The following is a 12,369-nucleotide window of genomic DNA, read 5'->3' on the forward strand; positions in this document are numbered from 1 at the left end:
ATTGTTGGGTGATTTGATGGATACTTCTCATCAACTGTCCAATAAATCTGGGGGGGGTTTGCTTAGCTGTTACTCAGTTATCATAGTCTCTTCATTTCTGTTGTGCCCTTTGAGTATATCCATTTTACAGCCCTGAGATTGTGTGATCTGTGGAGTACAGACAAATATTGTTGTTGGACTTAACCCTATCCTATTCTAGAAATGCTGGCCATGCTGTGATACAGCTGTAGCTTTAGAATGCTAAGTTGTAGATGAGGAAACATGTAAACCTAACTGTCTCCTTATTTGAATGAAACTGTCTCCTCATTTGAATGACTGAGATCATGTGATCTAATGATCCTTTTTCCTCCTTTTCCAGTTAATACAATTGCTTTCTGATAGCTGTAGAACTGAAGGGTATCATTGAAATGACTGGTTAGTGCAGACTGCTGAAAATTATTATTAAGGTGCTACATTGAGCTCTGTCTTGGCTGTACAAATGGTTTTGTAATTACATATTCTTCAAAGTTCTTCCAGTAACAACTTTTTTTCAGGGGTGGGAGGGCATGACAATAGGTGAAATGCAAGGCACAGACTTTATAAAGAGATACTGCATGCACTAAGTCCAGTATCTGTTTTAGAATTGCTAGAGACATGCCTTTTTTTTTTTTCTGGCAGAAAAGGAAACCTACCGGAAGTTTGAGCTTCCATCTCAGTTTGCATCTCTTTCAGCAGTTGAACTTTTTATTTTAATGTCTTACTTGAAGCTTAATGGCTTGTGTTGTTTCAAATACCGTCAGGTAACTGAAAGATAGGGTGCTTTATGGCTTAAACCTCCTCTTTTATACTTTGTCATCTTCCTCCTCTGCCCCCACTCATTTGTCATAAGTGAGTCAAAAAGGAAATCATGTTGGCACTGGATGGACCTGAATACAGTGTTAGTTCCAGAGTCAAGCGTTTCGTCAATCAGAAAAGTGAAGTAAGAGCATGATTGAGTTTAGGATGCAAGCAGTCTGTACAACATGCGATACGGAAAACTAGGTTTGAGCTAGAACAAAGTCAGGTCAGGCTAGTTGGGAATCACTGGAAGGTCAAGTTCAGAGCCCTAACTGAGTCTGGGGCACACTTGCAGCCAACAGGCATACTGGTCAGTGGAAAAGTGTGTGCTAGACTTTTGTTATGCCAAATAATGTGGCAGAGCTCGTTATGCAATAATGTGGCAGTGTCCTAAAGCAGCTCCTAGCTTCGTGGGCTGGTGGCTTCTTAGCTGAGAAGGAGTCAAAGGCCTGTAACCAGGAAAGTTTTCTTAGGAAAGTTCTCTTAGCTAGGAATTGAGTTTTTCTTTTCTGTTAGAAAACAGTAAGAGGAAGGTGAAGTGACATCAGGACTGCTGCACAAAGGTAGTGGGCTGGTAGATGTAAGTGGGAGCAGAGGATACACAGTGCTTTTGCTGCATGCTCTGTTAGATATGTCCAAGTTAGCTTTCTTAAAGCATTTTTGGAGAACACATTGGTTTGCATTTCATTCCAAAATGTCATGGCCAGGCTACCTGATGATAGATCAGTGCAGAGATGCCGAGCTACCTCTATGCTACATAGGTGTGTGTATATATAAAGCATTACTGCGTGTTCTCGGTGAGTTAAGGAGTAACTGTACAAATGACAAAAGTTGTCATGGAGGAAGAGGAAGTTAGTACTCGCCTTGCTCATTGCCCGAGTTTGGAGGGAAGGTCAGAGAAGTGTTTGAGTGTACTGCAGTCTGGCTTTGTCACGTCTTCAAAGACATTAAAAAAGCTTTTTGCTTGGGTGCTTCAGAGGTTAAGAAGTTTGGCTAACCAAGCTGTAATAGTGTGTGTACATATGCTTTAATTATGTACCACCACTTAAAGTAGTGAAATTGGCTCCAGAGTGTTGTACAGCAATTAGATATTTAGGGCTGAACTTCCAAACCTGGATGCTGGAAGAAGCTTTGGTTTGCATTAAATTTCTGAATCCCTGTTTGAGAGCCAAAATGGAATTGCCAGTCTCTCACTAAAACCAAGTTGTTAGCTTCTTATTTCAGGATTTGGAATTTTTCTTTAAGGAAATATAGATAATTCAGTAAGAAAAAGTCACAAATTACTCAAAACACTAGGTAAAACAGATGTTTGGTACCTGCTGCTTAAGTTCTGTTACTTCTAAATTACTGTCAGCCTTTGTTATTGACATCTCCATATTTAGTTGCTAACTTCAGACTGAAGACTGAAAAATTCAGCTTGGACTGTTCTTTTAAAGACAGTGAAATTGCTGCAGTTTACCTAAGATTACTGTACTGGGATTTCCCCTACACCTACTATGTTTATGTCATTCTAGTGACACCTTGCCAAAAATACAGGCATAACTGAATGTTTGTTTTAAAGAAATGACAGGTGATGTAGTGTTAGGCTTAACTTTTCAGGAGTTTGAAAGGTGCATTTCAGTGCCATTAGAGACAATCCTTCATTGTTTATGGAAGGGCTGGACAATGTACAGGCTTGTGGATCTAACTGAACATTTACAGTGGTGCCAGAAAGATTAAGGTTGTGGTGTGAACGGTTCTGGTGGTCCATGTTTGCAAAAACTTCTATCTAGTGAAGGAACCGTAGTTTTTAAAGTCAGGAGTGAGTAGATGTTCTATTTAGTGTGAAAATCACTGAAGAGTCTCAAAAGTTATTGGTAACAGAAGCCTGTGGAGAGACCTGCTTTGCCGGACATCAGGTCCTTACGGTTTTCTCCTTGTGTACCTTTTGCTTCCTTAAGGTGCAAGGAACAGTTTCACTAAGTTGAAAGATTGCTCATTACGTTTGCAAGAATAAAATTAAATAGGACCTGGCTTCTTGATTTCTCAGTTATCTGACAATGTGGAGTTAATCAGTGATGGCAAAGATGGACACTAACATGGAGGTGCTCTAATTTCTATGTAAATCATCTTAGCCTTTTGTGCTAAATGCCTAACAGATGGTGTGACTCCAGAGATGCTGTGAGATTACTGCTGATAAGGGTCTTTCTTACCTTACTTCTGCTGCTTACCTTGTACAAGCATCTGTGTTGGATTCCCTGTACTTCCCCTTGCTTCTGACCCCCAAATTATTCATCAGGTGGGGTGGGTTTCATTTTTCTGCAGGGGCAGAGAGGGGAGAAAACAGGTAACTCAATCTGGTAAGTGCTGGAGCCCCTGAAGGAACGGGATTGAAACCTTGTTCCCAGGTTTCAATTAGCTCAGTTGCTAGCAGGACTGTAAGAGGTGTGTTTTCTTGAGCAGTATGACCCAAAGACATGTCCCAAAATCTGTGGCCTTGTTTTGGTTTTGCTGGGTCAGTTTTCAACACAGATGAGCAAGCAGATCTGGCAGACTGCTGTAGGCAGCCACACTAGCTAGTTTGGAACAGGGGACAGATCCAGCTTGTAGGAGAGGAATGGTCTCAAAAGAATATTTTAGTTGCCTCCAGTTATTCATGAAACTACAGTCATTGTAACTGTGGTTAGATATCTAGCAAAACATTAATCAACTTTCAGAGTCAAGAAGGGATTTTTTTGAAAACAGACTTCTGGGATCCTGCTGTTCTTTTTGAGGAATGTTTGTTTGCTGGGAAGAGGTTGGTTTAATTTTCTTATACAAGTCTCTCTCTGTGATTCGTTGTTTAGCATTTAAGTGTTTCAGAATGAGAAAACGCATGCTATCTCCTCTTGGATAATTATTTCTTATCAGTAGTAACTGTTAGCTTTACTATAGCAGGGTTTATTCAGTATGTCTTTATGGGAGAACAGTAATGAGGTAGAGAAAGTACTATATCTGATGGTTTGCAGCATTTTATTGTAGCTGCATTAAGAGTTGATAGTTTGAAAATGGCCACTGTATTAAAAAAAGTTAACCAAGCCCTTCTGTCAAGCCCTGCTTAGTGAACTGGATTGTGGTGTCATGGTTGTACTTTCTGCATATAGATCAAACTTTGGGTCAGTAGATAAAAACTTCGGATGTTATTTCAAGGAATTGACAACAGAAATAAAGAGGTGCTCTTGCCTAAAGAAGTTTCCCATTCTGGTTTTGGTGGTTGGTGGTGGGTTGGGTTTTTTGTTGTTTTTTTGTTGTTGTTTTGTCAGCATGCTGATGCTTTCAGTTCTTCAGAGGAGACTGGAGACATTTCATGCATGTCAGTTCATATGAAGAAAATCATTTACATGTGTATATGTGTGTGTATATATATGAAATTACAAAAATTTGTGTGATAGGAAATAAGTTTGCGGGATGGATGAGGAAAGGATGTAGCAGCTGTGCCATTTAAGAAACATGTTTTTAGAATTACGATATCAGTACCATAGGCAACAAACGTTAGCAGCTGTTTACCTGATAAACCTATTCAATACTGTGAATGTTGTGGTTGTAAAACTGCAAGCTCTTTAGGCACCTGTGAGGCTCTTGGGAATATTGGTTTTGGTCTGTTGTTGCAAAATATAGAGTGGAAGCAACTTCTTGTGAGTGAATGGAAGATCTTGAGAAACCTGTGAAATACCTTAATGCTTGCTGTGACTATAGCTATAACTAGAAGGGATTTTTGTCAGTTTCTGGAAAATGTTATGAGATGAACACACCTCACTGGTTGGTATGCTGTAATCCAAGTAATTGGCCTATCAATTGGAGTAAATTAATTTCTATGCCTGATGCCTCCTGGCTGTAAATAAAGGATATTAATCCATCCAGAGGCCTCTGTGGAAGTGATACGTGCACATGGGTGTGAGCAGTTCTTCCAGATACTTGTGTGCTTTCTTTGAAACACCTGTGATATGTTGGCAGGATCATGATATTGAGGTCTTTATTACATAGAGTCTTAATCTGTTCTTGCCTTTTCTCTAAATTACTGTTTCATGGGATTTAAAAATCTCTGTTTTAAAAACTTTTCAAGTCTGTACTATCTTGATTATGAAATTAGGCTAGATAACACATGAACAATCGTTCTTCTTTAAGTGTTAAAATCCTGGTAACGAGAAAACATTGGAGGCGCTTCATTTGTGCGAGATGAAAAAGTAGCATTGTTTAGCAGTTACTGTGTCTTGAATAACCATCTATAGTTTCCATATTGTGTAATAATTAAAGTGACATCCTGCTTAGGTTATGCCTGGTTATAATAGTGTATCTCCTGCATTTATCAGTTGATACCAGTATTTAACTGTTCATGTCTTGTTATGTATGCAATCTTCCAGTAGATGTAGTAGTCCTAAAATAGTTGACCTGTTGATCAAAATTATGAATAACTTATTGTGTGTTTTTAGGTATTGAGGGTGATTTATCTCTTGCATCATGCGTGAATACAAGCTAGTGGTTCTTGGTTCTGGAGGTGTTGGAAAGTCTGCTCTGGTAAGTACTCCGTGAGGCAGTTCAAGTACGTTTTCTTAGGCTTCTCATGTCTGTCTGGTTGGTTTTTTTGTTCGTTTGGTTTTTTTTCTCTAATACACTCTCTACTAACCCATATTTCTTCTATGTAGGTGTGCACAAATAAACATAATTTTAAGTAATGACTGCTGAGGGTTCCTGGCTAGAATAGGTACATCCTTTACTGGGTATATCTGCATCCATTGGTGCATTCTCGCATGCTACTATTTTTGTACAGGGTTGGTTGATGGTGCTTAGTCAGATCTGTGCCTGTCTTAACGCATTGAAGTGCATAGCCACAGCATTGTCAAGGTCTCTGGCTCCACTGGGTAACCCAGCCACAGGTTTGCCTGTGCCTGGCCTTGGTAACTCCTGCCTCTAGAAAGGTCTTCAGGGTGCTGTTTGCTTAATGTTTGATAGCAGTCTTTAAAGCACTAATATTCTTCTTATGCAGACACAAATATATATTTGCATGTTTGTAGGAACTTTTAACATGTTTTCTACATCTTTCCCTGCAAGTAGGTGTACAGCTGCAGCAGGTAGATGATTGTAAATCAAAGAGCTTGTGTGTTTTAGTTAAACAATTACAGAAAAGTTTAGTCTGACCTAGACTAGCACTGAAAAAGTTCACAGAATATGATGTTCTCTGCCCACCTAAGAACTTTACATCTTTCAGTTTAATTGTGCACCTTATCATAAAGTAAGGTCTAGAGGTCCATTCTATCAGGTAAGTAAGAACTATTGTCTTACAAAGCAGTTCCTAAAGGAAAACTTAAATGTCGAATCATGTTAGATTGTGAAAGAACGTTTTCCTTCACCTCTGAATTCTTTATCTTACTGCAGCATTTCTGGATTTGATCCTGTCTTCTCAGACTTGGCCATTGAGTCTTAAAGTTCCATATGACTTGTGCTAAAAACGTCCTACGTGCTAGGTACACAGGAATATCCTACTGAGTCTAGTTAAGACTAGTAAATGCTGGCAGTCGTTTTTTGACTAATTCTTGTGCTGGCAGATAAGTAGCAGAACTTGCAGTAGTTCTAAAAGCAGATGTAAAAGCCATGCAGCTGTCTAGTATCCTATTCAACTAAAACTAATAACGATTCTAAGAGTTAGACAAACCTTAAATCAATGCATGCTTTAATTCTTATGCTCCAAGTAAGAGTGGATGAAGGAAGGTGTACCATTGCTTCATCTAACAGTACTTAGTTAAATAGGCATATACATCTAACTTCCTATTGTTTCTTATAGTTCTGTCAAGCACTTAATTTGCCTTCAGAAATGTAATGGATAACTGACTATATATACACCTAGAACAGTAATTTGTGTACAATGTTTACAAAATGTCACTATACAAGAAGAATCTTACAAGAACTTCTGTGTTGCAGACTGTACAGTTTGTTCAAGGAATATTTGTTGAAAAATACGATCCTACGATAGAAGACTCCTACAGAAAGGTATATGCAAAAGACCTCTCTAGTGTTACAGAAACTTAAAACTGCAGTACATATTGTCAAATAATTGAGTCGTTGCTTGAAAAAGGGTATGCCTGGTAATGCCGCATAATACCGGGTAGCTTAAGTTCAAAAGGTAAAGGTGCTCTTAAAGTATGTCTGAAAGGAATAATTCAAGACTAGCTTTTTAATGTTTAAGCATAATACCTTACTAGCTACAGTTAAAAAAATGGTAATTTCATTGTCAGAATTGGGAATGTTGATTAAAAAAAAGTAAAATACACTACTACTTTTTTAATAATCTTTATTATCAGTTTGTGTGTGTTAGTATATGCAGGTAGATTTGGATTTGTATGTTTGAGGTTCTAAGCTTCTTTGCTACTAGGAAAATCTGCTAAAAACAACTTGGCTCACCTTTAGAACACTGGAGGCATCATACTGTATTCCTAACAATTCAACTGATAGCTTGATATGCTTCCATTAGGTGGGTGGTTGTTTTATTAATAAGTTAACACAAACCTATCATAAATGAACAAACACTTACAGTGGCCTGTTAGTTTCTGTTTTCCCATCTTCAGCATGACAGGCTGAAAGGTCTGACTCTGCTTGCATCATCTTGAATCTCCATATTGCTCACTCTTCAGTTTCAGCTGAGACCATGATTAATATTCCAGGCTAAGATAGTTTACATCTGGACTGCTACCAAAACAGTTAACCATTTGGTGAAGCAGATTCATTTTCAGCTGTGTCAGTTTCTTAATCTTTCTTTTTTTTTAGCTGAATTACTTTTCAGATGCATTGATACTCTGATGTAGCTCACCATGTGGCCACAAAAATGCCAATGTCTATACAAAGAAGGCAAGATGCACAAACCCTCGCTGGGAATGGGCAAAAACTGCAGGGCCTCCTCTTTCAGCACTGGACTACATTTATATGGAATAAAGAGGCTGCATTAACAGCCATTGCAGCTTATAGTCATCAGAATCTCTTCTGAACAGAAGAGGAATTAGTGAGAGAAAAATGATAATTTCACACTTGTTTTTTGACCTCATAGAAATCTGTATGCTGGCAAAATCCTAGTCTGTTTAAGCATGTGGGCTTCAAGCCAAAGCTCTAGAACTCTTAAAGAGACAACAGCAACAACAAATTCTACATAGCCACTTACTTTTTCTGTATTAGATGAGCAGGAATTTTGGACCCTATCCCAATGTTTGGTGCAGGCATTTGCTGGGTCAGGCCCAATAAATGACTCCAAAAATATTCACAAGCTGTGCTAAAGTGAAATGTTTCCTTTGTTACATATTTACATTCTTCAGGTCATACTAGATTCATGATGTTTGCTGGGTGAACTTTTCCAAAGACTGTTTCCATGGAGCATGAAAAAGTAAAGCCATCTTAAGAAATTTTGCCTTTTGATAATTAATTTATTTTTTTAGCAAAGATCTTACAATGTTGCTTTGAGATTTGGTCCTGAAAAGACTAGGAATATCTCTGTATTCTTCTTTTCAAATCACCCAGATTGTTGAAGTCTTGCTTAAGTCTGGACAACACTTTATGCAGTCATTTTCTTCCCCTCACTGTTAGAATTCTAACTTGCTTTTTGACTTGTGTGACTTCAAAATATATTGGTTTGGCAGTTGCAATTCTATACCATTAATGTTAAATCTAATTATATAATATTTGAAGTTGAGAGGATGTGGATTGAAATATTTTAAGTTTGTCTGGAACTAAATAATTGAGCATGAAGTCTTGAAACTTGATGCCTTGGTTTACTCCCCAGATATTTCTTCATAAAGAGAATAGATGCTGCTTAATTAGCTGAATAACTTTGTCAGCAAAACAGGCTAAAATAGTGGTTATTGAAGGAATCTCCGCCCTTAAGGGACATGAGGGAGGTGTGAGAAGGGTGGAAATGCTCCTCTTCCCCTCCCCCCAAGCTCAAATCTAGTTACAAAAGAAAAGCTCAGTTAAACTAGTGATAATGCATGTATTGGGAATAGGGGGCACGTCTCTGAGTCCTGAACTGCCAACTAGGAATTTTACATGCAAATGGAAACAAGGGAAGTGTACCAATAGCTTGAAAGGGGGGGGGAGTGGGTAGCCTGCTTGAAGGCATGTCCATATCCTTTGCCCTCACAGCTACTTTTTTTTTTGAGGTAGAAACTAGACAGAGGAACTCTGAAATAGATACAGAAATTGATCTACCTTCTTAAACCTTCTATTTTTTTGAAAATTTCTCTAAGCTGGATCAGTTTCCTGATTAGTGTCACTAAAGGCTTGTTTAGGGGACACCACTCTTAATGGTTTGCTTGGTTTATTGTTTGCTGTTTACTACTTATTATCTTGTTGATCTAAATTACTATCAAATGAGCATTAATATGCCAATCCAACTTTCTAGCTTTCACCTGTACTTTTCTTTTAATCTGTGAATGATCCCTGAAACAAGTAGAAATTAGTTGTGGTAGTTGCTGATAACCATCATTACAAATTTAGCAGCCTCCTTTTTAATAATCAAAAATCCCTAATCACTTTGCAAAGTGGTACTTGGCTGCTGATGCTGCTTTTGAAAATGTCACTAGGGCTCTTTGAAAGGCTTCTTCCTGCTGTTTTCAAAGTGTATATCCATATAAACTTCCTAAGCCATTATGTTGCTTTATGCATTATGAATTTGCTTATAAAAATCACACAATTCCTGGTGTCTTTGGAGGGGAGAGTTGCAAGAGGAAAAATTCTAACCACATTGTTCTCTCTTGACAGCAAGTTGAAGTAGATGCACAACAGTGTATGCTTGAAATCTTAGATACTGCAGGAACGGTATGTAAAACCCAACTTTCCTAAGTACTGATGTACAGTATTAAAACCATCAAAAGATGTAGGGGTGTAAATGGTGACATGTTTCCTTCCTCATTCGTTAAAGAGTAGCTGTGGTCAGTGCGTTGGATTAAAGGATGTTCTTTAACATACTAGTATTTAAACAAAACTTGAGTATAGCAGCAGAAAACTACTTACAAGTTTCCTGTGAGTTCATGTTCTGTAATAGGGGAAACATGAGATTGAGCATTTTAAAAGAGATTGTGCTGCTGTTTTAAGTTCATATTGCCTAGAGGAGAATTTAGGCCCAATGGTTACTCAGGTTTGATTTCTGTTGCTGTAGAGAATACGTGCTTTCTTCTTCTTCCCTTTTTCTTTTGTGTGCGAGATGTACTCTGACATTGGGATAAAAATAGTATCACTTTAGTCAGCTTAGGGGAACTCAAAGCACAGGGTTTATGCTGACCCTTTGCATACTGGTCAGTTTTTTCTCTGATTAGTTCCAAAATTACTGAAACCAGTCATTTCCTTCATTGATTCCAGTGAGCATACGCTCAAGACCCTTGGAGTATAACGTGTTCTCTGAACTGTAATAATAATCTGGTCCAATAATAACTTATTTAAACTCCGTATTAGAGTAAGGCCATGTAAATCTTCAGAAAGATGGAGTGGCTGTTCTCTCGAAATAGGTTGTGCTTTTCACTGACATACAGCAAGGGACTTGGTGAGTGATTGATCAGGCACAAGATGAGTCACTGATGTGAGAAAGGCAAATGCTATTCCACAGTCATACTCATTAGAGTTTTCAAAGAGGGAGAAGTCCTAATGCTGCTGTGCAGTGCACCAGCAAGTCTTCATATGCAATATTGTAGTTGTCACCAAAGCTTAGGAAATGTGACAGGTCTACTGAGTGTCTCCATCCTCTAGCCAATCTCCTTGAAAATTAAAGTAGAATTTAACATAGATGACAAAATGGAGGCTGAAAAGGGATGCATTTACTTTACAATGCATTTTAAAGAACAATCAGGAGGTGGGAAAAAGTTGGTACTAAGGAGTGACTGGGGAGGAATGTAACTTATCTACAGATTACACTTTACCTTCTACTGTATCTCTTCTCTCATTAAATTACTCTAGTTTGTCACTTTTCCCCCGGGTGTAGCCCTTGGCAATATCTAGATGTTGCTCAGCCACCCCAGATAATGTTCCAAACTTCAGATTTCTTTAAAAGCAGTTCAGTTTACGATAATGCTTATAGTCAAACAGTAAAATATTGTTCGATTTAAAAGGGGGGAGGGGGGGGGGGGTGGGGATGACGGACAAATGCATCATACTTGCGATCCATTTGTGACCTGAACTGTATAGCAGTTTGTGCAAGGAAAGCGCAAATTGAATCCAACATCTGTATCTACTTTTTAATTACAGGAACAGTTTACAGCAATGAGAGACCTATACATGAAAAATGGACAAGGTTTTGCATTAGTATATTCCATCACAGCACAGTCCACGTTTAATGATTTACAGGATCTAAGAGAACAAATTCTTCGAGTCAAAGACACTGATGATGTAAGCATCTCTAAAAATGCTTAATACTTATATTTAGAATTTTCATACAGGTGTTGTAATGTATACACTGTGATCAGATAGCTTCCAAGCTTTAAATTGAGACATGTCAACCAGTAGATACATAGTACAAAAATGCAACTTTTAAGGCAAACTGGAGAAATTGTAACTTGTCATGTGGCATGTAGCGAATTGTCTTTTTAATCTCTTCCTTTGAAATACTCTATTTGAAACTGTATATAACCTTATTCACTACTACTGCAGAAAACATTTGGAAGGCAACTCTATTCTTACCTCAGTTGCTACCAATGAAGGTTTAAAAAAACCTATAGTTTAAGTTTTCTTGTCAGTATGGTATTTTAAAAGCACAAAATTCTAAGTTCTTGCAAAAGACAGTACTGTAAGCTTTAAACTTGCATGTTACGTAGCTTTTATATTTTGTGTGTTTGTGCTTGCAAGTAAGTTTGGTCATGCTATTTCCACACAATTTCAATATACATCTCTCAGCATTATTAAAGTGATAAAAGAGGCTAAAACATTCCAGTTTACAATTGATTTAAAAAAACTTACTACAGTTGTAGGAAGTGAATACTCAGTCCCTTAATAAAAGTAAGAAAGGTTATTTCAAATGTGAAACAGCAGTAAGAGGGTGTTTTTAACAGAAACACCTCATAAGTTGTAGCCATCAGGCAGGAAAAACTTCCTTTGGAAAAAAAAAAAGGCAAGCAATGAACAGTTTTTAAGTGTGCTCTTCTCATTTAAACTGTGCTCATGGAAACTTTGATGCCTTCCTTGCTGTATGTATCCACATACACTTCCGCTGTCAGCAGACACAAAATGTATTAAATGCTTCAATTTCAGGAAAGCTCACTGTGACTTTTGTAATACAAACCACCTTGTACTTTCTTAACCGTAAGCATTTGCAGGTCTTATCTGCTGAACATAAACTTCTTCTAGAAGTGATTTATTACCTATTATCACAAATGTATCTCAAAATGGTAGTATTTAAATTGCATGTACCTTTCCCATTCAGAACCTACCAAGTTATAGCCTTGTTTAGCATCAATTTAATTTTGTACACTAAAATCAAGATAAGTGTGATGATACTTGAAACCTTAGTTTACATGGTATAATTATGCTGACTAGTATAACCTTTCTTTGGTAATACTTCCTTGGAATTGT

At 37.7% G+C, this 12,369-nt stretch overlaps 1 protein-coding gene across 2 annotated transcripts in view; it reads left to right on the forward strand.

Annotated features, from left to right (window-relative positions):
• The window catches only part of RAP1B (RAP1B, member of RAS oncogene family), a 35,156-nt gene that overhangs the window by 13,876 nt on the left and 8,911 nt on the right, over positions 1 to 12,369 (forward strand). Inside the window, exons 2-5 of one of the 2 annotated variants that reach the window (XM_049791921.1) lie at positions 5,265 to 5,349; positions 6,751 to 6,819; positions 9,574 to 9,630; positions 11,050 to 11,190. In XM_049791921.1, the coding sequence (XP_049647878.1) occupies positions 5,293 to 5,349; positions 6,751 to 6,819; positions 9,574 to 9,630; positions 11,050 to 11,190 (324 nt within the window). In that variant the 5' untranslated portion in view covers positions 5,265 to 5,292. Of the gene's footprint in view, positions 1 to 5,264; positions 5,350 to 6,750; positions 6,820 to 8,132; positions 8,201 to 9,573; positions 9,631 to 11,049; positions 11,191 to 12,369 lie in introns of those variants that run through there. The other variant, XM_049791923.1, reaches the window with a different exon arrangement.

The sequence above is a fragment of the Accipiter gentilis genome, chromosome 34, assembly GCF_929443795.1.
Source record: "Accipiter gentilis chromosome 34, bAccGen1.1, whole genome shotgun sequence".
In the NCBI taxonomy this organism is placed as follows: domain Eukaryota; kingdom Metazoa; phylum Chordata; class Aves; order Accipitriformes; family Accipitridae; genus Astur; species Astur gentilis.